This window comes from Perissodus microlepis, chromosome 14, assembly GCF_051167445.1.
Source record: "Perissodus microlepis isolate ML-2025 ecotype Zambia chromosome 14, ASM5116744v1, whole genome shotgun sequence".
Taxonomy (NCBI): domain Eukaryota; kingdom Metazoa; phylum Chordata; class Actinopteri; order Cichliformes; family Cichlidae; genus Perissodus; species Perissodus microlepis.
This window is the reverse complement of record NC_140474.1, coordinates 12160162-12187999: the sequence shown is the minus strand read 5'-3', so window position 1 is coordinate 12187999 and position 27838 is coordinate 12160162. Positions and strand designations below refer to the sequence as shown.

Here is a 27838-nt window from a genome sequence, read left to right as displayed (position 1 = left end):
AACCAGAAGTAAAAACACTGTTTTTCTTTAAAAGAAAGTACTGGAAACGTAATAAAGCTTCTTTCTCTTTTAAGATATAATTGTATCCCAGTTATGTTAACCTGTTGTAAAAAAAAAATCTCGTAAATATATGTTTTTCAGGCAAAAAAGCTTTCTTCATATCCAGATTTTAAAACACAATCTATCAGAAAATAAAAATACTACAGAGTAACCCCTTCCTTTCTCCAGGCAGCCTTCTACCAGAGTCTCCTCCTCTCGTCTACCCCTTATTCAATCACTTCTCTCTCTTTTCCCCACTGCTCTCGTTCCCCTCTCACACCAACTGCCTCTCTCTGTGGAAGCTAGCTTCTCTTGCTAATCCCTGCTCTGACAGGAGAGCCAAGTGTGTCTTATTGACTATAAATATAACATGAGACGCACTGAAAATAAATCTCCTTGCTCACTTCACCCTCCCATCTCGTTCCTCTTCATCTTCCTCCTAAATGCCACAGTGAAAAGCATAGCGCACCGAGACGTGTAACACTCATAGGTATGAGATGCGGGTGAATTAAGACTTATCACAAGCGCACATATACAGACACAAGAGCAGCACCAAATTATTTAAATGTACAAACATCGTTCCCAAATAGCTAGCGGGGAGAGCAAAGCAAACTGTAGCACAAAGGGCTTAAGAAAACAGATTGCTGCTTTCCTCATTACAGCAGGGCGAATTTCCGTCTTCGCACGCGCCGTTATAGACCTCAGTCAAAAACAATGCAAAATAACCATTACTTTTTCTTCTAAGGTGAATGCTATCATTATTCTTAATGGCCCCGTTCTGAAATGTAAGTGCTTTCACGTTGTGTGCGGCGCACAAAGATGCGTAGTCTGAATATAACAGCAACCATTTCAAATCACAATCCAATATTCAAGACAGCAATTCCCCTTGCAGCCATTTCAGTATTCAAATCAGTGGCATACATCTGAGGAAGAAAAAAAAAAAAAACGTTGAACGAATTAATAGTTGACTTCAAGTGCTAACCAGTGAGGTCACATAAAAGCATAATGTGACATAACTGCCAAGCTCATCACAAAACAAGCCTGCTTTTTTTTTTGCTACAACAGCTGCAGACAAACAAACACATGCTTTGAAATGGATCTTTATGGGATGCTGTCCGATCCATTTCTCTCCCTTTAGAAAAACAAGCTGAAAGGGGTGGGGAGTGTCTATGGTTCTGCAGCCAGCAGGGGGGGCTAGTCTGCTACTGATGGTGTTTTATATGCGTGTGCTGGTGTGCTTTATGGCAGGGAGAGGAAGAGGGAGGAAGAACTAGACATAATTCTTCATCTCCAGCACAAGCAAGGCCTTGATGAGTCTTATACAACTTGAAAAATCACTTAACAATGTAACTTTCTCCTTCTGCACTTTGATGAAGGCTTCAACACGACATCAGTCAGGTTATGTGCAGACAGGAAGGTCTGTGTGTGTGAAATGTGTGACACTTGTATGAAAAGCGATTAGCGGCTTGTTGAGAGGCTGTAAGGTTGATATTTACCTCATATGGAGAGAGAAGAGGTTTGGAGAAGGCAGTGCCCCAGTCGATAGAAAGGCGTGGACAAGCGATCTGAACCCACCTGTAAGGAGTAGGTGCAAATTTTAGCTCAAACGTACACCTCAGAATCAGTGCAAATGCGAGTGTAACAGTTAAGCAATAACGTTGAGAGACTAAGATCCTATTAGACAGGCAGAGCACATCTACAACTGCACACTGCATGTGGGTACGTGATGCAGTGGGTTAGTGCGAGGAGGCTCCCTCCACCTGACCTCCAGCATCTGTTGGAGAGATCTGTCCTGATTTGCAACAGTTCTAAAGACAGCCATGCTACACCATCTGAATGCATAGTCAGAGGGAGGCTGAAAAGACAGGGATGAAGGTTTCAAGTGGTCTAGTGGTGCCGACTGGTTGCAAGACGCAAAAACAGAGAGGGAAAAAAAATACAGCAAAAGATGCAAACAGGGGTAAAAAGAAATGCTGTGAAAGAAAAGAGGAAGAGGTTAGGTGAGTGTGAATAAAAAAGCCGCACCAGCCGGTCTCCACGGAGGTAGCCTACATTGCTCGCAGACAGGGTGGCGGAGGGATGGGGTGGGGTGGGCGTAGGTTTAGTGGTGAAGCGGCTGTGTATTAAAGAGATGGGGAGAGGGGTGGGGAAAAAAGAGAGAGAAGGACACAGATACAGAGCGATAGGGAGAATGAGCAATGAAGATGAAAAACCGGAGGGGGGGTTGAAGAGGCGCAGGCAAGAAGAGAAGACAGAAGTGAGGCAGAAGACAGGCAGGGAGGAACGTGTTTACTCTGGAAAATGCATGGGAGCAGGATGAGGAGGGTGTGTGGAAGTAAACAGCTGCAGGGAAAACTGAACAATGGGAAAATGGAGACGGAAAGTGGCCGGGGCTACGGGGGGTTAGCTTTCACAGATCAATGCTATTCACAGCTCTGTCTCTACTGAGGAAGCATAACATTCCCTGTCCCTAATCCTTATGATGAAGATCCATCAGAATGATTGATAAATACAAAATGAACTGCAGTGTATATAAAGACTAATGCTAGATAAACGTCAATAAGGACATACCAGTTTGAGATTTAGTTTGCGAGTGCTTGACTACTTTCAAATATATGGTACTGCGTCAAATTTCCTTTCTGTCTTTCCCTCATTTTCCAACTTTCACACAGTTTCTCAGCTGCAGAATTGATTGCACCGCTGACGCTCACTCCACTCTGCTTTCTGTCACAGAAATATTCCACCCCCTCTGGGCAAATGCATGGCATTTTCTCATTTTCAACTAACACTTAAAAAAAAAAAAAAAGGAAAAAAAGGCTCCCCCCAAAGAGTGAATTCTGATTCATCCTCCTAATTTGAGAGCCAGCTGAGTCAGAGACATTTCAACCAAGCACCAATCTCCTCAGTCCTAAGTTGGCCAAGTTTAGATGGAGATTGGAATCTGAAATGTGACCTTTAGGTCTATCAGCCGCTATTCATAATCAGAGCCTCTAAACAGACAAACACTGCACGTGCATCAAAGCGGCCTTAATGCAGGAAAACAGTGGGGGAAAAGGGCTAAATATAGGAGGAAAACCAACAGTTTGTATATGTGTGTGTTTTTATATGCAACATGTTTTTGAATATGCACATTTGCAGTGCAAGATTAAAAAAGAACACTGGAAGTGATAAAAAAAGAGGGAGGGTGATTAATAAGCAAAGAGTAAATCCTCAGGGCTAACTCTGAGAGTAGAGAGGGAAGCAAGACAAAAAGCATGAAAAGGGAAGGAAGAAAGGATTCGTCCTTCATAGGGAGAAGATAGCTGATTGGCACATGAACTGAGGCGGGACTTAAAAGTGTTAGCAATGAGATTTTCTGAATGTTGCAGTGTGATAAGGTGCATAGTGCCACTGTATTGTTCCTTAAAAGCAGTGGAAACAGTATTTGTAGCCGCTATCTTTGAAATCATTTTAGCAAGTGTGGAAGAGAACTGGTATCATCATGACGTACAGTAAAACACAAAGACTTTAAAAAACAGGAGACACTGGAAGAGGTGGGCTGTTGTCTCATTTGAGCCTTGTTTCACAATTTGCTCGCAAACCAAGAAAAAAACAAAAAACAAACAAACAGTGGAACAGACTGTGGGCGGGGTGTGGTTTGTAGCTCAGCTGCACCGGAGGGGTGGAGCAGTGGGTTTAGGGTGTGGTGTCAGGGGAGGCTGACCTACAACGCTGTTTTCCATCACCTGGTCATGCCTTCCCTATTTTAGTAGGATGCAGGGACCTGACAAGAGAGCTGTGTGCTGTAAGGGGACAAGGCAGCGCGAAAGTTGCGCAAGAAAAGGAAGTATGGCAAATAAAAGCACCCATGTTGTGTGCCTTGGGTACTTCATACCACAATGGGGCCAAAACCCAGTCCGGTGAAGGATGGTGGACCAGCGTCTGGCGCAGCCATTGGAGGGGCTGGCCCATATGGTGGTGAAGCTAGCTGCCATGCATATGGAGCAGGCGACGGTGCACTGGAAACAGTTTGACCAGTTGCAGCACCTGGCCGAGCACTGGACCAGAGTGTTGGAGGATCTGGTACCGCAGTGGCCAGCAAGGTACATGTGGCAGCGCTGAGCCTCCCCACAACGGTGAAGGTCAGCTTCCAGTGTGTTCGCCAGGCGATACTGGATTGGCTGGAGCTCGCACCGGAAGACCATTGCTGCCATTTCCAGGGAGACCTGATGAGGCAAGCAGATCTGCCCTCGCCAGGTGGCTGCAGCCTGGCTCAACCAAAGGAGAGGCATCGCTGCTAGATATGATCATCCTCTAGCATTTCATGAAGAGGCCCCCAGTGGACACAGCAGAGTGGGTCCGCTACCACCGACCAGTCGGCCTGGTGTGGTGACGCATGTGGAGGACCACCTGTCTGGGCAGCTGTGGAATGCATCACCATCAAGGCCCGCCACCAGCATCATCTACCCTTCGCACCTGTCTGTCTCTTTGTAGGTCCCACCGGCTAAAGACGGCACACCTCACTCACTGGGAGCTGCATGAGGATCAGGGCAGGACTGCTGGAAGTGTTCCGTGTCGCCGGCCCTCCAACACACTCCCTCGGCCAGGCTATGGTGGACTCAGGCTACATACAGAACCTGGTCAACCAAACCCTAGTTTGGCCCGGGGCTTTGCTGGAGGCAAAGTGGGTGGAGGTTAGGTATTTGCAAGGGGACATGCACAAATATCCCATAGAGCCACTTCAAATTAAATAGCAGGGCAAAACACAGAGTAAAGGCTGGAGTTAGCTCGCGACTGTTGCATCCCTTAATTCTGGGGACAGGTTGACCCGGGGTTTAATAACCTTTTGGCATAGCGTGTGAGGATGCGTTTAAGGCCTTTAGCAGAGTGTAATGTCTTTGACCAAGTGATAAAAACTGATGATTACATGGGGCACCCTGAAGCAGCGCTGACCTACCCGCATTTTGTATTGATTAAGCATAGGCTTTATCGAGTTAGTCGTGACACCCTCACGGAAGAGGAACACACCCAGTTGTTGGTGCCTAAAAGTCACCGGGAAATTACTTTCCAGGAGGAAAGTGCTTTGAGTCTTTCATACCACACAGACTTTTGTGGACAGTTGTTTAGTCAGCCTCTCTCAAAATGATCTGTGTGCTCTAAAAAACATGATGCTTTCATCACAACACAACATATAAAGTTTAGAGGAGCAGCATGCAAGTGATGTATAAAGGTAAAACTGCCTGACATTTAAATCTGGATATGCTATGTGAGCTCCAGCCTGAGTTCACTGCATTACCCACTGTGGCCCATTACACCCCAGCCTCCCTCCACCTGTGTGGCTCTGCTTCAATTACACTCACAAACTTGACCTGCCAAGAGCAATAACAATTAACCTTTACGAACTCCAAGGAGAGAACAATTTCTTCACCTTTGATTGCAAACTAGCTAATTGAATTAAAATAAACAATTTCTTTTTTTTGTGGAGCCCCCCTCCCAGACCCCAAAAATATTCGAACAGAGATAAAAGGCTGAAATGTAGCGGATGGCATTTGCTGTCTGGCTGAGATAAGTGTGTGCGCTGTGCAGATGTCTGCACAACAGTTTAAAACCTGCTTGGGGACAGCCTAATTACACTCTTAAGAGCATATGTTAATGGTGCCTCTCACTTTATATGAGTGAGTATGTGTGTGTCTAATGACAAAGAAAGCCTGAGGGTGGGATCTGTACAGTGTGCTATGTTGGTTAGTGCTGAGCAGGAGTGAGTCTTTTACCGCCTCACCATCTATCTTTCAATCTCCCTCGCTTTGTCTCTCTCTTTAATTCCTCTTTTAACACAAGCAGATTTGACACAGCTTCAAACACTTGGTGAATTGTATTGTCTATAATTGTCTCACAAACTATTTGGAGGAGCAAAGTGAAAAAATACTAGAGGTGAACAAACTAATGGTTTGATAAATAAATAAATGTCAAAATTATCATCAGAAGAATTCTACTTAAAGTTGTCACCCCGAATAAATATCTATCACCAGTAATATGGACAATGTTGGTAGCAAGTCATCTTCAAATGTCAAATTTTTTAGGCTTGTTAAGGAACAATTTTATGATTACAGACAAAGCCACATTATTAAAAATGAACGAAATGGCTCTAAATAGCCTACAATCATGCATCAGTCCTGTTTTTGTTCTTTTGCACTTGCTGAAATGCATCTGCAGCAACAAGTGTCCATAAAAAGCCTCCTAGTACAGCGGTCCAATCCCCGGCCCATGGAAACCATCAAGCCTAAAACCCTCCACGACTACCAACCGGGTGAACTCCAGCTTCTACCAGAAATGAGTCTGACTTATTATTGATGAATAAATGTCAGCAAACCATGCTGAGGTGACAGGGTGTACAGGGAAGGAATAGCCCATAACCACCGGCCCAATAGTAACTTGAACTATTTAACCAAACATGAACTTTTATTCAAGACAAGATTCTCGGATACCTTTTATGACCAGCACAGAAACTCAGGTTTTGCGTTGGCTCCAGCACTCTGAAATGATAAACAGCCCTAGTCTTCAATAGTACAAAGGCAGACTACTCCTGCACTATTTTCTGATGTATATGCACTCCATGGACAGCTTATTAGGTGCACCTAGATAAAACTATTACAAACCAATAAAACAGCATAGCAATAAATCATCACCCTGTAGGTTAATAATATTCTGGTTTTGTCTCTAGTTCCAGACCTGCTGTAGTATGGCGCTAATTCAACTTCATGGTCACTTTGGGTAATAACATGAATTTGTAATCTATTTAAAGCAGTTTTTTTTTTTATACAATTAAAGGAAAATAAAATCTAGGGTTTACTGATGGGATAAAAAATTGGTGTAAAACCATACAATAAATTCCTACCTGAGATACATGTGCAGATTGGGCTTTAGTTTTAATGTTAGTGAAGCAGATCTTGCTGGAAACCTTTTTGTCTGTAATGAGGGTTTGTTTTGGTTCAGTGAATCGTGCCTGAATTACATAATGTTTCAGTTGTACTCATACGTCAGTCTGAAGACAAGAGCCAAAAAAACAAATAAAAAAATAATCTTTTTACCATGATCGCTCGCTTTCCAAACACAGCCCCCTCAACTACCTCTGCATCTCTCTCTCTCCCCAACTCTCTCTCAGACCTTCTGTCCCTTTCTCACCCACTCCTCCCTCACACATCACACCTCTCATTACTCCACACTGAGAGGCCAATCTGAGGGAGTGTGAGTGCTGTGCCTGTGCGAATGTGATTGGCGCTGCTGCACATCAGTGTTTCACTAACCCCTTATCCATCTTCAACTCTGCTCTTCTGGTTGGAAGTCAGATAAATCAGACAAACTGAACCTTGGAGCCAGAGTACTTGATATTTCATTGAATAAAACGTGAGGAGTCCATGTCTAAAAGACACCTGTAAGTTGCTGGACTGGGTTACAGTGCTACACAGCAGAGAATATTTCAGGACCTGCCACTACACATATCAAGATGTAAAAGTCAAGATCTTAGTGTGTGAGAGAATGAGAATGTCTTTATCAAGTTGCTTCAGGTTTCTTGCTTCAGAAGTAAAATTCTTACATAAACAGAAGTAAAATCTAAAGAAAAAACCCTGAATCTTCATCAAGGGCAAGGTTGATGTACTTTCTACTTTAACTTTACTGCAAAACAGACGGAAAGTATGCACTTCAATGTATGATTTGTGTATAAAGATCCCTTTTCAATGCACTTTGTGCCAAAGCTGAAATTTTATGACTCGTTCAAGTTCATTACATTGGACTGTTTGCTTTTATGCCATATGCAAAATCATGGACTCTTCCCAGGACTTGAATGCCAATTTTGTGTATAAAGCTATAAACTCTGTTTGTCAGCTCCCTGTTATAGCACCCACTTGCAAATTATGCTGACTACCCAATTAAGTGTGCAGTGATGCTTACAGAATACATTTCAAATGCTGTTGATTGCAAATTTTAGGTGACTACTAGCTGCTGAACACTAGATTTCTGGCAGGGTCCTTGATGTGAAAGATAAATTACCCAGCCTTTATATCAGAGAGACACAGCAGTGATAAAGAATTGGCAAATGAAGAGCACAAAGAGCCAAAGGAGGAGTTTTAGGGATGTGTGTAGGTTAATTAATTTTTGGATTTAATGTTGCTGTATGGCATAGCACACGAACAAGGAAGAACAGAGCACAAAACAGAATGAAAAACAGTGCAAGAGAATATGAGAAATCATTTTGCTTCATCTGCTTTGGCTCAGCATTTCTAACTAAATAAAAGAACGCTTTAATTAGGGCACGCGTCAGCGCATGTGTAAATAAGTCCATATTTATATTTGTTGCAACGCATATTCAGGAATATGGGCTTAAAGGGCAGAGTTTCAGATTTAATTTGAGAAGTTTACCCACAACACCACAGTGAGAAATTAATGGCTGTTTCATACAGACTCCCCTATTTTCAGGGACTCAATACACCAATGAATAAGCTTGAATGCTTATTTTTCATACTGTGTTTCTAGAGTGGCATGCATTCCCTTGATCATATATAAGTCTTTAGTATGTCTGGGCAAAAAAATAATTATTTCTTTTAAAAATGTGACAGTGTCAAACAAACCATCAAATGAATAACATTTTGAAAAAAAACTGTGTGTATGCATTATAATACTCACGCATCTACATCTGGTATCAGAGCCAGTTTGCTGGGAAAGATCTCAGAGAGAAGCACTCGAGTGAAGGACTTGCCCAAGGACTGGAGCTTTGACTCCAGGTGCTGGAAGAAAAAGAGATGAAAACATTTTGCCTTCTAGACATAAAATAGGCTGTGAAACTCAGCCACATATAATAAGGTATAGGTCACATGATTCATGGCATTAACATGTGCTGATAATCACTCCAGAGGTTTTGCGCTTTCAGTTTCAGCTTGACTAGACTTTTTCATCTGAACATCAAGCTTTGAACTATCGCATCTCCGCCTATTTATTTTTTCTGCTAATGCACATTTACACATTGGAAACAACATCTTACACTCCCTCCAGTATAATGTGATTCTTCCCTTCAATCTATTTCCAATTAGCTCTGGCCTCAACACCTCAACAGGGAAGCTTACAGATTAGACCCCCAAACCAACTGGCTATGTTCAGCGCTAAGTGCCTAGTGTACTATTCCAGCCTCTATACAGACAATCAATCTCTTCATCCTTTTGCCATGTGTCCAGGCACACTGTAAAGATAATTCTTTATTGGGCACTTACAACTGAAATCCCATTCTCACAGTCTCCACCTAGAGCTTAAATCTGTAGGAGAGGGCAGGAATTTAGATTGAGCATTTGTGCCTCAGATTGGCTCATTTAAATGTTTTGTACAGTGTATGCATTCCTGTGGTGGATTAACTAACTCATCTGTCAATCTAATATTTTATAGTCACTATAAAAAAAAAAGACTATATGATCCCACTCCTTTGATTAGTAATAAAATTAATTACCATCCCCAAATCCAGTGTTTTCAGGCAGAGTATTACATCGTCAGACATGGAAGTGTTGAATCTCGCAATCACTTCAGGCTTGGCAGTAAACTGTTAGATCGGGTGCTGAACAGTCTGATGAAACCTACACAATTACATCACCAGCAAAGCTGCAGTTCTAATGTGCCTGGTTTCTCTCCACTCTTTAAGTCCACCTGAAGATTCTGTCCATAGATTTGACAGAACAAAGGTTTAAAACAATAAAACAAATAAATAAATCAGCCCAGCTACAACTCAGAACACACTTTACTTGGTGAGGTATTGTACACAATAGTTTTGAGCTTTTTCTGCATGGAAAGTTTCCAACACAGTTAGCAACTGAATCATCAGTGTCCCCCACACCCATCTGGTAAAATTCACTTTGGCAGTTCTGGAAAAGGGCAGTCCAGCCAGAAGTTACAGAACATTATACCATTATGAAGACATTTTTCACAACAGAAAACTGACAGACAAGCGAGACAAAGACAGTGTGACTGGCGAGTAGCGGTCTCACATGTGGCTATCATTCCTCAGGGTCGGTGAATAAGGCCTGATGGGCACAAGCCCAGTCACCAGACCTTATAAAACATGTCATTAAATTAAACTGTTTAGCCAAATCAAGGAACTTGGTTGTTTTTCTCACTCTGTCTTTTTAGTTGTGGGTAGCGGCCTGAGGCGTTACTTGGGAATCCAAAAGGCAGACAAACCAGAACATATCCCATAAATCCTTCTTTGATGAGATATAGGTAAAATGTGACTGTTATCCGCTGTCCTTGGGAGTATCTTGCAACATTTAGATCACTGTGCTCTTATCAGATAGTTCTGCCCCCTTACTTGAGAGGTTATCTGACACTACACTTCCTAATCTTAAAAGATCTCTGGTGAGTTTGTATTCAAATCCCTTTTTTTAAATCCACCCCCGAATGCAACACAAAGATTAAACTTTTCACTCTAGTTGACATTTATGCATCAGTGCTAACATAATCTCTTGAGTCTGGATATTTGCGAACAAGTCAAGTCTATGGATGTACACTCGCTGAGGAAGTATTAAACCATTTACATCTAGCATTTAGATGGAGGCTCCAGTTTTTCATACAGCAATCCATACAGCACTGAATTATTACTGATTAAATTATGATTTAATTAGTAATAAGTAAAATTCAAAACAGTAGGGAAAAGAAGGGGAAACAAAACAAAGAAAAAGGAACAAACAGGAGAAAAACAAACTGGCAATTGAAGAGAGGGCAAAGCAGGAGGACCAGCTGCAAGTTAAGAGTGACTAGAGACCTTCACGCATGCTAATACATAATATCTTGTACTTGCACAGACTGAGCTTCTCACTTATGAGTCTGCACCAAATATACCAGCCTTTGACTGTGTGCACTTACTATACTATTTATGAATTCTCATGCCAATAGTTCTAAGCAAGGTTTGTCTTACCTACAAAGTGTGATGAGAGCATTAAACAGTTACTGATAGATAATTTAAAATCATTTATGTATAAAAATACCCCACATTTCACTGAATTATTACAATTAACCAGTTGAATACTGCTTAGAAATGCTTGCTGAACAAGAACGTGAGCTGCATTTCTAAGTGGCTGAATTTTCCAGAGTTAATTTATGCAAATAATGTGATGGGACTGTGCTGCAAAAGCTTTCACCGAGGAAAAGTATAGACTGTTCTTTATGCTTTGAGATGTTTATTTGTAGTTGTTTATTTCATGTTTGTATTGTGGAAGCAATAACAGAAAACGCTCAAAATCATACATCACTAGTAACACTCCAACACAGTCATGCTTAAAGCAAGCAGCAAGATCAAGGATAAGATTTTCTATGGCTGTTTGGCTGCATCATCCTAAATTTGAAATAACAAGCTCCCAGTGTGACGACTTCTTGTCTTATTACTACTTCATGTCACCAAATCACTTGTTAAAAAAAACTCGCGCTAAGAAATATTACAAGCCGTTGCACAAGTGGCCTCGGGACATGTAGAGTGTTGAAATGAGGATGCAAACTCACCTCCAGGACTTTAGGGCTGCCCTGTCGGCCAAGCGTGCCCAAGATCAGTCCCCATCTCTGGGCCAGTCGAGCCTTGTCAATAGCCTGGAGCCTTATAGCGCGCATGGCTTCGTGGTCGTAGTATTCCCTGGAGAACACCTTACTGTAGGGGTCGTATCTACAAGCATAGCCAGGCAGAAAAAGGCTGAAAATCACAGATGTGAACAGGACGTGTCGATACTTTTGAAAGAATGAACCTGATTACACATATTACAATCCATTGTTCTGGCATCAATCTCAAGGACAGAAATGCACCAAAAAAAACAAAAGAAAAAAGAAAAAAAAAGGTGAAAAATCCAATCACAAAAAGTCATCAAATACAACAGGAGTTAGTGTATTTGAGGGAAAAATAGATGTATTTTTGAGCATCTAATCTCCTTTTCTCTGGTACAAGGGGTACACTTGAGATTAGAATCTTGTTTATGAGAGAGACCTGTGATCTGTGCAGCAGTGCATATGTCTATAACAACACAATTTCACTTTGCATGCAAGCAAGCCTTATCAAAACAGAACTTGAGCTTCACATAATGTTATCATGCCACTGCGATAAGGTGAATAATCAGGACTGCAAGCAGTTTTTAAATTTAAACAGCACTAAAAAGCATCATAAGATTCTGAGCCTAGAACATAATTTGAGGATCCAAAAAGGTGATTATGAATGTTGATCGTATCATATAAAGAGAGATATACATGAAATATGTGACAATACCTGTAGGCAGGAATGTCTGGGTTTGCAATCATGATTGATTCCAGGTGAAATCTTCCATCTCCAAGATAACTGTAGAAAGATACCAATCAATTCAATATTTGAGGTGAATAAAACGAGAGGAAAAATAAAGTGTGCAAAGAAAATTCCCTGAAGATGATTAAAATTCATTGTGCAGCCATAAGAAATGCTGACCTATTCTCTTATTCTCTCCATCAGCGTTTTCTCTCTGGTTTTTTTTTTTTAACATCGTCTTTTAATTTATGTCTGCAGCCTCTTAACAGAAGACCAAAGTGTTTTCGGGCAGAAGCCTTACGGCTTGGGTGGAGGGTCTGCCCACTTCTTCTGTTTGGGAATGTGACCTCAACGAGCGGAGCACGCTGTTTACAGAGAATACAAGCTTTTCCAATTAACCCAGGGTCTGGTGCTGGGGATTCGCCAGAGCGCAAGCAGACGTGGAGTTCACAAACCGCAAACACTGAGTGACATGGAGGTGTCTAAAAATGCAAGGTCTCTTACATAAATGCCCCTTGGGGTCAGGCTGAGAACAATCCTGTTGTTAGTGTGAGGGGGACTCAGGTCAGTACCCCTACTTATTACTTAGCAGGGGTCTCAAAAGGCCTACTGTGCCAGGACGTGCAATTAAACCCACTAATTGGTCAGTGTTTAGAGTGGCTCAAAGCAGGCTGTGGGTGTTTTGCCATACAGGCTACCAAGAGACACGACTAGCCGAGGCTCTATTTGTTCGCAAGTGCATGATTGTGTGTAAGCACGTTTGTCTCTGTTTGCATCTGTGTAATAACACTGAACACAAAATGAACTCAAGGAGAGCCTCTGTTGCACTGCCTCTCTTTGCTTAGAAACATCCAAGGCCCTCGTATAATTATGTTCCCAACAATAAGCCTGCTGCATTTCAGTCACGGTTGTCCTCAGCACTCTGCGGCTCTAAAAGGTTGGTGTGCTTTAACGCTCCCTATGACCACAGTCCTTCTATCTATATTCTTTATTTTTCAAAAGTGCTCTCACTAGAATGGCAGAATGCTGTGTGTCTGTGCGTTACGCAACTGCCTATTTTCACATTCACATCTTCATATTGTTCTATTATGAGTGAGAGCTAGAGGTGGCAGATCGAAATGGGCGAATGGCCATTTCAATACATTTTAAAAATACTTTTCATTATGGAAATGACAGAGACTAAGACCTTTTAGAGCTTCAAAATCACCCTTAAAGACTAATGCATCACTATTCATTCTCCATATTGCTCAAGCGGGTCAAAACTTTGATAAAATGCAATTACAGCTTGAGCACACACCACTTTTTGCGGGAACTTGCTCATTTCGAATTCATATAGGATGACTTGATATTAAATATTCATTTATTGCTATAATACAGGTGCTGAACAAAACCATGCACTGTAAAAAAGAAATCATATTAAGAGCAGATCTGCTCTGCTTTCGTTAGTGACAGTGAACAATCAAAGTGCCTCGAATACTTCGTTAAAGTAAAAGGAGACTGATCAGCAGAGGGAAACCATTTTAGCTATATATTTTAGACTGAAATTTAACTCTAGGGGATGGTGCTACCAGTGAGGTTAAAGTCCTCATCATTGCTCATGTGTTCAATGTAACACGTGTGGATTAAATGAGAAAGAGAGCAACATACATCCCTCAGGTAGGCTAATCGATTTTCTCTCCCAGCACCCCTCTGCACAAGCCAGCTGACACATCAAAGACAATGCACATTGGATTAGAAGGTGAAACCTACTCTGACCCTTCCACAGCTTTCACGCATACAAAGAAACACACTGAAACAGACACACAGTACACATCACTTTTGTATCCACTTATGCATATAGCAAAGCCCGTCCTTGTGCAGCTGTTACGCACTGGGAGATTTTAATCGCATGGACAAACATTAGATGTGTGCGGATCAGACATATGGGGCTGTGCACCTAGGCATAATTATATCAAGGGAACATCATCTCACTGTGCACTACAAAGCATAAGATTTATCTACTGCAGACCAGCACCAGATGTATAGACACACAGTAGCTGCGGAGGTGTTGTTTGTTAGTTGGACCTGTTACTTTGCCAAGCGTTTTCCTCCCTGCAGCACAGGCAAAATAAGCATCACTTTGACACATCGCACATGAACGGTGTTTTTGTGAAAATACACAGGAAGTAGTCTTTTAGGGTACATGCAGCTCCTGACTGGATGCATCATCTTTTTTTTCTGATTAAGATTAAATAAATGGGGAAAATAAGAAATTAAAACGGGCAATCAGACAAGCTGAAACTAATATATCAAGGAAACCTGTCAATCCTTACTATGGCAACGTATAGTAGGTGTTATATTTTGCTAAAGCATTTCCTTAAATCTAAACTATAAAACATGTGAATATATTGACTCTGGCTTGAAACAAGCCAAAGGTGTCTGAATACATACAATTCAAGCTATTCAAGGCAGCCGTTTCTGGCTGCTTATAGCTCACAGATATGGCTGGCTATCACAGCCAGCTCTGTCTGGTGTGACAGGCATTATGGCATACAGATTATTACTCATGCCACATGGGTGGGCATGGCAATAGCAGGCTTTACTATGGAAGGAAAGGAGAGAGAAGACAATGGCTGGATGAGTCAATGCTGGATCTCTGCAGCTATCTAATCTGTGCTAACTAAAAAAGCTGGGCAGACATTGTAAGGTGGGAGACAGGAGGAATAAGATTTCTTACACAATGGCATTGACATGGCGCTCCAAGCGAGGGGAGGTGCAGCCTAAAATTTCTCCCGGTGACAGAGGGCGACACTGTGGGACAAGCACATCATACTCTGTCTTGAGGGCTGCACTCACACCCTAGAATATGGAGGAAGGAGAAGGGATTATATTCTCTGTGCACATATTTAATCAGGTTCTTCACTTTTGATGGTTCATTTTTACATTTTTAATAACGGAAAGATAACAAGAGATGCATCGAATATGAATGTGGCTGAGTCTGAACCTACAGAAAACATACAGACCAAACATTTTTCTTCATCTTCCATCAGGCTCTGTGCTGTAGGACATTTAAGTAAAACCAAACAATAGATATTACATTAAAGCCAAGTCTGCCTTTTAATGGGTTTCGAGGTTTGCATTGCAATTTTACATTTGATGTAAGTGATATTAATGCAGAGACCTGCACTTTAATGTAGTGTCCATTGTTTTATTTTAAATTGAACATGCTAAAGATATGAACCAGAGGAATAAAAACGTGCAACTGTCTGTGGTCTCGATTCAATGTATGCAAAAGGGAAAAACAGAATTAAAAGTCAGAAGATAGGGGATTACCCACTATTACCACTGGTGCAAATATATAGAACATTATAATAATATAATATTTTTAAAAGACTGAAAATGTCAACTTCAAGTGATACTGAAAGGGTCATGAATGATTTTCTGCCAGAAGTGTAACTCTTAACACACAACTGGTGTTTAAATCCTCATGCTTCTGCAAAGCACCAAAAAAGAGTGCTTTAATTTTTAGAAAAATGAACTAGTTCATGTGTACTCATTTAGATGAAAAGAGAAAATGAGTGAACAATTATTATAAGAAAAAAAAAAGGAAAAAGTGTGTGTGTTCTGAGGATAAACAAACGATTTAAGGCTAATTTAAGGCAGTCCACAGGGAATACGGGTGAACTTCTCCCGCCCGTACTGTGTGACCCCAACAAGCCTACACACATAAGACATGAGTGAGATTGGAGCAAGCATGCATACAAAACATAGAGACTTATGCAGACATATACACATAGGCGGACTCAAACATCCCATCATATAATGTGACCTGTTAGGGTAGAGCTTGATTTAAAAATAGTGGTGGTTACATTAGTAAAGGTCCAAAGTGGTGCTGGTTCAACACAGCATATGAAAGCAGCAAAATGCATTATAGAAAAGGGAGGCAGCCAGCCTGAAAGAAGGCTGCTCGAGCTTAATACTATAGCTGCTGCCACTGCTTACATAAAGAGCACTACTGAGCACGATGCTGAACCGAGCGGCCTTCCGAGTTCATTGCACCTTTCAAATCCAAAATAACTGCTGCCGGATTTGTCAAACCCACACTTGAACTGAGCTTTAAGAGCGGCGTGTGAACTTGTTCATAAAAGCCAGGAACTGCAAAAAAACTATACTGTACAAATGCAGAGATGTGTGTGTGTACTCCTGTACTGTACAGAAAAAATACTCTTTATGTAATACGGAAAATACAAGTGACAATAACTGTGTGCGTCAGCTCTCTCCGACGCGAGAATCACACACAAATGCACACAAAGTCTGACAGAACCGGCGCTTAATCACCTGCAGCGCCGCCACAAACTGAATAGTGCTGACGAGTGCAAGAGACTGTCCAGGAGAGAAGTTGAACTTGATTGTGTCCAGGAAGTGTGCATTGTCCATCTGGATATCCACAAACACATACAGCATCTTGATACCTGCAGTCGAGTCTATGGGGACTGCAGCAAGACAAAGACAAAAGAAAGACAGATGAATACTTCAGTCCTGCTTCTTTAGACTGCTGTATATGGAACATCAAAACATAAACATATATACACATAGCAATACAGCTACACAAATAAACCGTATGTGAGCATACTGCAAATATAAAGATCATACAGTACGCACCTATGTGACATAACTGAAACATAGAGAGTGAGAGTCTAGCACGTGCAGGAACTGATGCAAAGACCTCAATTATTTAGGGAAGGAGAAGGACACACGCGATTACTATTAATGCCATTAATTTCACAGACCATTTACTACGCGCCCGGGCCTGGGAGACGTAGCTACAGACATGCTGAATTAGATGCTGAATAAAGCAGGGGAGAGTCCAAGAAACAAGGGGGGAAAGGGTACAGATAAGAACGAAGAATTATTGTTTGCGTTGATCATTATAATCGGTCTTCCTCTCGTGCTACAGTTAATTTGCAGATCAGAAGCGAGGGGACTTTTTTTGTTACAATTAAGCAAATGGCCCATTATGGTTGAAATGCTTTATGAACAAGTGCAGCTCACTTGATGGCCTAGATTAAAGCAACACTGAGAGAGAGAGCGATATGGGAGCAAGGCTCAACAATGTGCAGATAATAGGGAGTGAATAAAGAGGGGATAGTGGGAAAACATAAGAGCCGTCTTAACAAAGGACTGAAGGCAGCTGTGATGGAAATGGGAGAAGAATGAAACATTCCCATGAAAGTAGGCTGGAAAATGGAGAAATTTAATTTGGGGGTGTGGGCAGATGATTTTATAATAAACTGTATAAAGAGCAAATGCTTTGGAATGGGAGGCAGGAGTGGAAAAAGTAACAGGATACCGAGTGTGTGTGTTATGGGTATTTAGTTTGAGTGTGAAGGGTAGGTTGTCAATTAACTGGGAACAGAGGTGATGAATGGGCTCACATTTCAGCACCGAGTAAAGGAGAACAGATGGATAGATATTTAAAACAGTGGGGTTTGCTGCAGGCCACACGCTGAGTGAGAAACCAAGGAGTTAAATACATCATGAGGGGGAGATAGGTAAAAATCTAGACTGAGACCAACAACCGTCTGTTGCTTGTTTATAGACACTCCCAAAACATAAAAGGGCAGAGGAAAGTGACATCGATCTGTGTTCACATTAGCATGGTAGCCTGAGAGCACTTAGGTGCTGCAATCAGAGACACAGTCAATGAGACAGACACGACTCACTTGCACCATCACTGGTTTTATCCTTTTCATGGCAATAAGCTCACTTAGCACAGCTGCTTATTAATGCCCATGAAAACAAACACAAATGCACACTCAAATTGAACAAAAGGGTGGACATAGTGCTATACTGGCTTGGTTACAAATGGTCTGTTGAAAAATCAATATGTAAAAACAAAATCTATTTTGATATTGTACCTCTGTATAATTCATGAACAATGAGCCAATCGTTTGGCACATTGAAAATGTGGTCCTGAAATAATCTGTATTATCTATGTGGGGAAATGTGATAGCATTTAACTTGGATTGGAGAATGGATTTAGCATTTATATAATGAAATAAGAGATGCTTGCTATACTATTATGGTTTAATAAGATATGACATTTATTTGACCCAAAAGTTGGGGAATTACATTGTTAAATTAGCCAAAACATAAAAAGCAACCTAGCTTGATAAAATAAATAACTGAGAATGGCACAAAATACACAAAGGAGCTCAATTTAACAAGAAAACGGATGTGAGTGAAGAGGGCAATATATAAAAATAGAAATGTAATACGATATGGTACTGTGGTGTTGTAGAGGGCAGTCAAGGTTATATGTTTATTAAATTTATTATCTAAAGCTATTCACCATAGCCACAATCATCTGAAGACCTGATGGCGCAATCCAAACAGTGTATTGATTCACAATGAATTCAAACATTAACAGCAGGACTTGAGAGGATTCTCACTTAAACTTAATGTCATAATCTGATACTGCTGACAACATTTCAACTGCTCAAAACAATCAATACAGTCGTATATAATAAAAATCCCACAGCAAGTGTCTACAGATGGGAACTGTTACCTGGGCTGTTATAAAAATTATAAAACTGTTATCCAGTACCACACAAATACGACTAGCTACTCTAAAATTGGTGCCATGGCCATGTTCTGAAATGACTTTAATAGTGAGGATCTACTCATGATGTTTAAGGAAGACCAGTAAAACTGTCCTGGCATTATCGGAGGAGAGCTTCTATCTCCTGACAGTTTTCCTTCCTGGAGGCAGATAAAAAAAACAGGAGTTCAATTTTGGATTCTATATTTTGATTCCAGTATGTTCCCCAGTTTATCTCAGGCTGTTTTGTTCCAACTACTATGGTATTCAGGTTAAACATCAACAAAAAAGTCCCCAAACTCATATCTGCAAGCAATGTTAGAACTTTAAAACACTGTTTTATGATGTTGCCCATATTGTCCGGTTCAAACTGGAGGTGCTTTATGATGAGAAAATATGAGAGGACACCACTACTCTAAAAAGCAGATACTGCAGAGGAAATGAAAGGAAAATGAATGAATGCGGGAGAGGGAGTTCCTCTGTGAGTCAGTCAAAACACCGTGTCTTTCATCTCCCACAGGTGGCTGACATCTTGGGGAAACAGTCCAGTGATGTCCTCACGACTGAGAGATGAAGGTCAGGAACGGATGTACAACACCACCATTACATTTGCATTCTCTCAGGATCTGCAGTCCATTTGGGTTTGTTTATTTTTTTAATCTCTTCCATCAATTAATATCTGATCTCCATCCCAACCCGCAAAGACTTTAACGCCTTTATCCTTGCATTTGCTGGGCTGCTCTCAGCATAAACAGGTACACATCTTATCTTTTGTAAACATACATGCCTGCATACATAATTGCTCCATGATAATCAAATTATAAATATGCCAACAGCACATACACAAAGACTAACACAATGAACACAATAAAGCCAAAAGAGAGAGAGAGCGAAAGAGAGAGTTTTTCAGTAGTATTAAAATTCTGTTGGTCATTTCTGGTATTTGGGATAGGTGAGGTCATTCTGGCAGAGATATATCAAAACTATTGATTTAACATTTCCTTCCATGTTCTGCGAAAGGCAGACAGTGGGGGCGAGGGTGAAGGTCCTCGAGAACTGCTTGAGGTTTTCAAAGAACGGCTCTAATGCATGTCCTCCATTGATCTGCTGAGTAAATGTGATGCCCAGGCTCCAAACATCTGATATGCTTTCCAAACTAGAGTTGGGAAGAATGCACCAACTAGTAACATTTTCCATTGATTGATGGCTTTGTCTGCCAGTCTGTCGTTGTTGGTATGTCTATGTTCTGAAGCTTCTTTTTTTTTTTTTAATGCAACCCACTCTTAGTAAGTGGGTGTCTTCGATGCTAGATCACTTGACATTCTCTACACGAAGAGTCATGAAGAGAGAAAAAAACCCATCTAAATAGAAAGTAAAGAGACTCACTTAGGCAACTGTGGCCATAGTGCACCATGAAATCAGCTCCCAGGGCTCGAGCAGTGAAGTCGTCCACACAGCAGGCGCCGTACGTCACATCCCCCATCACAAATGTATCTGCATCTGTGAACCTGGAATTTGGGCAGAGGCTCTAATCACTGTTGTTACAGACCATATATGCCGTTGCTTGTTACCATAGCGAATAATACACATAGCATCCAAGGTATGGTGTGATTATGAGCGAGCTGAGTAAGATCAACTCCTATCCACTTGCTGCAGATAGAGTAGACTATATAGCATCTAACAAAGCTACCAGTCAATGACTGACTCACAGTACATCAGGGTGACACACTGCTATTCTTTTGCTCCTTATAACTGGGAGCCAGCGGCCAAAGTACAGTACAAGCTGTCTGATAGTTAAAGCCCTGCCAGAAGAGGGTTAATGGGTCATCAGTTAGCCTGGCCACAGACAGAACGCTACACGAAGAGGAGAAGCACAAAAGGAAATGTATGACTGATACAAATAGAATAGAATTTGCAGAGGTCTTTAACAATCTATTTCCCAGATTTGCTGTGAAGGCTGTGAAATACACAGACCACGTGGGCCCTAATGTTCCACTTTGCAGATGTAAAAGGGGAAAATAAACATGGCCTTCTTGAAAGGAACACTAACAAATTACACAGGCATCTGTGGACTCAGTACTGTTAAAAATAATTGCAGATTGTGCTGCTGAAAAACAAGTGCCTACACATATCACCCTTTATGGGCAAATAAAATGCTAAGTAAACCCATAAAGACTAAGTAAAATGAATAAAAGCGGGGAGTAACAGCAAAAAAGAGCTAATGAACAGAAGCTTGAGGCATTGTAAGGGAGGGAAAATGGGTAGACAAGGGGGTGTTTGTAAAAGGAAGTTGTTGCCAGGTATTCGTGGCTGTATTCTGACAGATTTAGGCTAGACAGAAGAGGTAGAACTGAGACGAGAAGAAGGACTTGGGGAAAGGAGAGGAAAGTGATAAACAGAAATGGCTGCACACAGAACAACATCTGTAGAAACCCACAGATTCTTAGTAATACGTCTCCTGCTGCCCAATCTTTCAACCAACATCTACTCTCTGTTTATTCCTCGCTCTGCACCTCGCCAGGGGCTTCACACAAAGTTTCTATTTAGCCTTTCCTCCTTCTCTCATGTAATCTCTAGTTTGTGCTCTCTCTAGGCCCCTCATCATTGTCCCCTGGATTTCTACGTAGTTCCTCTCCAAATGTCCCTGTCCCTTCTCCTATAATAGGAGTACAGGCCAGCTGAGCCCAGGAAAACACAGACAGAGCAACTCATCTGATAAATAAATATTTGCAGTCAAAGCTTTGAATCAGTGGCTCTCTCTCTTTCTCTGGGTTTTGATTTTGTCTGCATCCATCTGTTTGTGTACCCTAGCTAATAGTACAAAGGTAATTAAGGATCACTAAAAATGATACAATAACAGGGATCATTTAAGGTTTCTCACTCACTGGAAAGATTATTTTTCATAAACGTGCAACAACCTTTCAGGTAAAAATACTGTCCACCAGAAAAAAAAAAAAGATTTCCCCTGCAATTCACTGCAGACCACGCAAAACCATCTACAATGCAAAACACAGCACTACAGAAGATTATTGTATCTAATCAGCCATCTATCTGCCAGAAATATCATTACTACACTGGCAGTGCAAGCTGTATCTAGTTATTTCCAGGGCAAGTACATTGAAATTTTATGGTAATAAATGCTAAGAATCTGTTTAAGAGGCTGATATGAGATGTGTAATGCTACTGGGACATGGACAGAGTAATTACTGGGCAACATATAGTCCCATATCCCAATGGGAGAGCGAAACAGAACGAAGACGCATGATGAGAAAAAACAGAGAGAGGACAACAACTTGAAATGTGTATCAGTGTAAATCACAATCACATTATCTCAACACAGGACACTACTGTACAGACATAAAGCCAAAATGTCCTTCGATCCATCCCTATTTAGATTTTTTCACTTTCACATCCTCAACTATCACTCCTCTCCTCTATTGCTTCGCATACTGGTGTCCCATGTCTTGCACAGTTCCGATTTCTCTCTGCATATCAGCAGTGGTTTTGCCTCATCTTGTGGTACTCAGTTCAGCCATTCCAACTGAAATGTCATTAAGATCTAATTAAGATGTCAGAGGAGCTTGTGAACTCCATAACAGCCCTTGTTAATTAGCTCTTTAGCATACAGCTCAATATGTGTGAGAAATTGCCAACTGATGTGAATCTCCGTTACAAAAACCACTGTGCTGGTGTGTGCTACAAAAACAAGCTTGAATCTGCAGCAAGAATGGAATACATGCATCCAAGTGCACATGTGCACACGCGCACACACGGTGTAAAAGTATTGCCAGCTGATTGTATCACTACTTATCAACAGTTTAAACAACTGATGTGTTTTTACATAAATGGCATTTTTCTTCACTGCATCATTGTCCTAATGCAGTTGGGTAAGCATAAAAGTAAATGCATCTTTCTGTTCTGTGCTCTGATGCCAATTTCCTTTTCCTGACTTTGACAGGAATTTCTTCTGATGTCACAATAAAGCAGAGAACTTGTTGGTACCAGTGCATTACACCTCAAAGATGTTGCAGCAGACAAAGAGAATGCAAAACTTCTCTCGTCTCTGAACAATTCGATCACGCCACACAAAGCCATTCTGTCACAGATGACACTTATCTGTTCATGAAAATTACCAGACTAAATTAAACTAACAGGCTTCCACCATCTGTCTAGATAACATTTGATTTAAGGTTCTGAGTATTTTGCGATGTGTTAAGTTGCAGATATATTTCATTGACAGTTTTACTATTGGGCCCATTAGCCTGAGAGAAAAAACAAACGACTGTTTAAAAAATGATATATAAACAACTTTCCATTATAAAACTCCATTGTACCACAGCTAATATGTCAATGACATATTTAAACTCTGAGCTAGCTGAAAACTATGATTACATTATACATTTTATAGTATTAACACTGCTTGCTATGGTAGCGCGTGTTAATTTCTATTTGTGTCTGTGCAGCAGATAAAGTATTGAACCCATCACCAATTTTCAGTGTAAATATAATTCTAAAAGGTGCTATCAATATGAAATTTTCACTAGATGTTGGCAACAAACCATTCAATCCACATATGCAAAGAAATCAAATCATTGATGTTCATACATTCAGTTATGTGTAATGATGAGAAATGACAAAAAGGAAAAAACTATTGAATACCTGAATAAAGGGAGGTTTAAAAAGGCATGGTAAGTCACAGCACCAGATGAAATCTATCAGTAACTAGAAAAAGTTGCATTTCCTGCGAAAATGCAGTGTGAATGCCGTGTAGTGGAATCTGAAAACAGCAGGAGAACTATCTGCTGAAAACACTTTGTAGAAACTGAAGTCTTTGCTGAAAACTGTTGTATTTGAAAGGGTACACTGAACAATGTCAATAAAGCACACTGAGTGCAAGAAGAGAAGAAGTGTGACAGCAGCCACAGGTAGGATTCGAACCTGCACCACCAGGTCTTATGGCAGCTGCTCATCTCACTGAGCCAAACTAGTTCTTGTCCCAAAGACAGATATGGTGAGAGAAAAATGTGAAGGGTCCGTTAGAAGCTGAATCGTGCTGAAAAGAGGTAAAAAAGCTGAAATTTCTGCTGAAAAGTGTTAAAAAAGTTAAAGTGTTTACTGAAAAAAATGTTGCCATAAGCGGGATTCGAACCCTGCTCTGAAAACGGCTGCTCATCTCACTGAGCTAAAACACGGCTCAGCCTGGCAAGCTAAACTGGTGATCACACTGATAATGTGGTTCCAGTCATTAAAATGGGCCAAAAAAAATGGCATAAAAGGCTTAATTTTTCAAAAAGTATAAAAGTTATCAACACCACAAGATATAGCTGACATTAGCAGAATGAGCAGAACAGCTTAAAATTTGAATGGTGAAAATCGGGTGAAAACTGAGGGAGTAGTTAAGCGGCAAAGAAACTAGAATAAGGTAGAAGAATAAAGTTTAAAGAGAAACAGGATCACAAATAAAAAGCAATCCTGCCGCATAGTGCAAATTAATATCAGCTGGGTCAGTCCCAACTGATGGCTTAAAAGAAGTGCCTCGTTACCAAGGTATCAGACAAGAAACATCTTATTGTGGGTAAAACCAATGAGCTCTCTCAAGACCTCATTGTTGAAAAACATAATGATGGCAATAGTTATGGAAGAATTTCAGACAGTGATCACTGTCAGGACCGTAATCTGGAAGTGCTTCCCGCAAGAAAGCAAAGAAAAGAAAATTTCTACCTTGTTGAATTTATGCCAATAAAAACTAAAGCAATTCAGAAGTGAAAACAGGGTCTAACACGCTAACATCAACATGTACCTAATAAAGCAGCTGGGGAGTCTAACTACAAAATTATAGCGTTTTCTATTATATTCTTTTTTTTTTTAATGTATTGTATTGTGATTGTATTGTATTGTTATCCTATATATTATCCATGTGCCCCAACTGTATCGCTAACTAACATCATCATTACTTTAAAGGTAAAATATACAAAAAAAATTTTAAATTTGACCCAGGGGTAATTAATTAAAATGCTTATCTGCCAAACCCACATTTTCCAACTGACCAAGCCTGTTTCACTAGAATAACATGTATTCCATGAATTACTCAGCAAGTATGGGAACTGTCAACTAGACTGTCAGATCTTTTTATTTTTTAAGGGTGATAATGTCCATATTGTGTGTATGTGGGTGGGGTGCAGTAGAGTGGAGTGGGCTGAGGGTGGTTAACCGCTGAATTTTTCACAGTCATCCATGATCATCAGGTGGGCTAATCCAATTGACAAATTTGCATGCCTCCTTATTTCCCTGCTGATGTAAATGAATTTGTTCAGCAGTAGCTTTACAAGAAGAGCAAAATGAGTAAGAACATAATGAAAGTTTGTCCAAAATTGCAAGGTTTTAAATGTTACATATTTTGTAGTAAAACATCAGTTTTTAATGGTAAATGGCCTGCATTTGTATAGCGCTTTTCCCTAAGGACCCCAAAGCGCTTTACACTACATTCAGTCATTCACCCATTCACACACACATTCACACACTGGCAATGGCAAGCTACATTGTAGCCACAGCTGCCCTGGGGCGCACTGACAGAGGCGAGGCTGCCGGGCCCTCTGACCACCACCAGTAGGCAAACACGGGGTTAGTATCTTGCCCAAGGATATTTGGCATGCAGCCAGGAGGCAGCCTGGGATCGAACCACCGACCTTCTGATTAGTGGCTGACCTGCTCTGCCACCTGAGCTACAGCCACCCCAATGCTATAATATCAGCAACCAAAAACTGTTACTTTGGCAGGAGAGTTTAATAGTTAGCAAGGTCCTTTTGCAAAATAGAGTTCTATTTTTAATCTTCAGCCAAAGCCCTTGCTATAATAGGTGTGCATTCTCTCCTGGTGGGTGTGTGGGTTTCCTCCAGGGTCGCTGAATTTCTTTTACTCCAGTGAAATGCAAATAGATTTTGACTCTAAATTGCCAAGCGGAACTGTGAATATGTTGACCCTGATGTATTGGATATCTGTCCAGACTGTCTCACTGCCTTTCACTCGGTGCATGCTGCGGTGGACTCAATGGGATCCTCTAGACTGTGGTTTTCAGAAAACCAAGTATTACTATATGTTCTTTTGTCAAGGTGACCAATATACGAGTCTTGTGGTTTTCTATATTAGGATGCATTACAATACACTGCAAGCTGTACCATTTTCAGAAAAGCACTATAGAGGAATATCTTGGAGAGTAATATCTTTGCCACACTGAAACTTATCAGCAGCGTCTGGCAACTTTGTTTTCTTTGGCATGCACATACTGAGCATTAACAGTACAACAAATACTTAATTGTTATTGAAAATAAACAGGCGGTTACTGATACAGATGGATATTAAACAAGATTACTGATTGATCTTAAAGGAATATAAAGGGCAGGTAAGGCTTAATGGCAGTGCTTTTCATTTTGCATCAAAATGGTAATCCTAATTTATAACCTTATAAACTGAAACTTGTTCATTTTCGAGAATTGATATCCATTATCTCTAAGGAATAGCAGTGGCTATTTCTCAGCAGTATAACTATGCATGCATATTTCAATATTAATAGTACAGTATAATAACTTATCAACCAATATCAATAAGTGTCTAATTGATCAAAACACCCAACTGCTTCTCTGTTGTGTTTTCCTATACAGTGTCACTAAACATATTGTAATGCCCATGGTAATGAAAAAGCTGTTGCAGCAAAAGCTGAAGGGGAGAACATTTTTTTAGCTTATCACAATGAATTATAATGTGCATCCAACTGAAGTCTTGTCCTTACATTGGTTATTATCCCAACAGAGCACATGTGGTTCCTAGAGTAGAACAGTAGGAAGGCCTATCAGCTATCAGGCTGCTCATCCTATGGAACCAGGTCCCAGTTTGGATTAAGGAGACGGACACACTCTCTAGTTTATAAAGATAAGGACTGAAAAACTTTCCTTTTGATGACGTATGTACTTACAGCTAGATCAGGTGACCCTGAGCCATTTATTAATTATGCTGGCATATGCTCAGGTTACACGGGGTTACTTCCCAAGATGCACTCAGCCATTCCTTTCCATTCCTAATGCATTTACATGTCGCTACTGCATGTCAAGTTTTCCCTACAGTTTGCATTTTGTCCTTGTATTTATTTATTATTTATTTATTGTACTTGTCTTTCCCTTTCCATCACACCTCAACCAATTACTCCAGATCGTTGCCCCTCTCTGATCTTGGTTATTCTGGAAGTTTCTCCTAGTTAAAACAGAGTTCTTTCTTTTCACTATCGCCAAGTGCTTGCTCACAATGAACTCTCTAATTGTTGGATTTTTCCTCCCAAATTCTTGGATACTTTTGCAATATGAAGCACTCTGAGACTACCGGCACTGTATTAGGAAAGTTGAACTGAATTGAATTTTACAACAGTTTTTTTGTCAGGTTCACCTTATGGTATGAAGACCAGCATAAAACCCTGCCTGTCTGTATTTACTAAAGCGGCTGAGTGTCAATTTTGCAACTGATGTGTGGAAATGGGATTTTTCCAGCTGGCCTTGGCATACATATCTGTAAACATTTCCCTTTCAAAGCACACAATATGGTGAAAATATGATTAAAATAAATTATAAAAACATAATTTACTAATGTCTGCACCAGACAACTTTCCACAAATTATGCATAATGCTAAGAAAAAAAAAAGGCTGTAACAGCTTCCACTACAGGTGTAATTTCTTTGAAAGCCAGAGGAAGAAGTTTTGAGAATAAGCAGATAAATGAATGGGTGGATGGCTCAAAGCTTTGAAGTCCTGACCCTGAGTATAGCCAAAACTCCTATATGGTTTTCTACAATACTAGTATTTTGATGAAGCAGAACTTAACTGAACTTAACAACAGAGGGAAGTGGGTAATTCCAATACAAAATTCATACATGTTTTAACTTAGATGTCTGACATGCCCATTAC

At 40.6% G+C, this 27838-nt stretch overlaps 1 protein-coding gene across 1 annotated transcript in view; it reads right to left on the bottom strand.

The window, feature by feature from the left end:
- dph1 (diphthamide biosynthesis 1) overlaps positions 1–27838 on the bottom strand; it is a 64794-nt gene that overhangs the window by 6249 nt on the left and 30707 nt on the right. Inside the window, exons 4-10 of the mRNA XM_084950007.1 lie at positions 20277–20398; positions 16628–16782; positions 15027–15148; positions 12299–12367; positions 11551–11707; positions 8701–8801; positions 1536–1614 (exon numbers count right to left, since the gene is read on the bottom strand). Of these exons, the coding sequence (XP_084806133.1) occupies positions 1536–1614; positions 8701–8801; positions 11551–11707; positions 12299–12367; positions 15027–15148; positions 16628–16782; positions 20277–20398 (805 nt within the window). The remainder of the gene's footprint in view (positions 1–1535; positions 1615–8700; positions 8802–11550; positions 11708–12298; positions 12368–15026; positions 15149–16627; positions 16783–20276; positions 20399–27838) is intronic.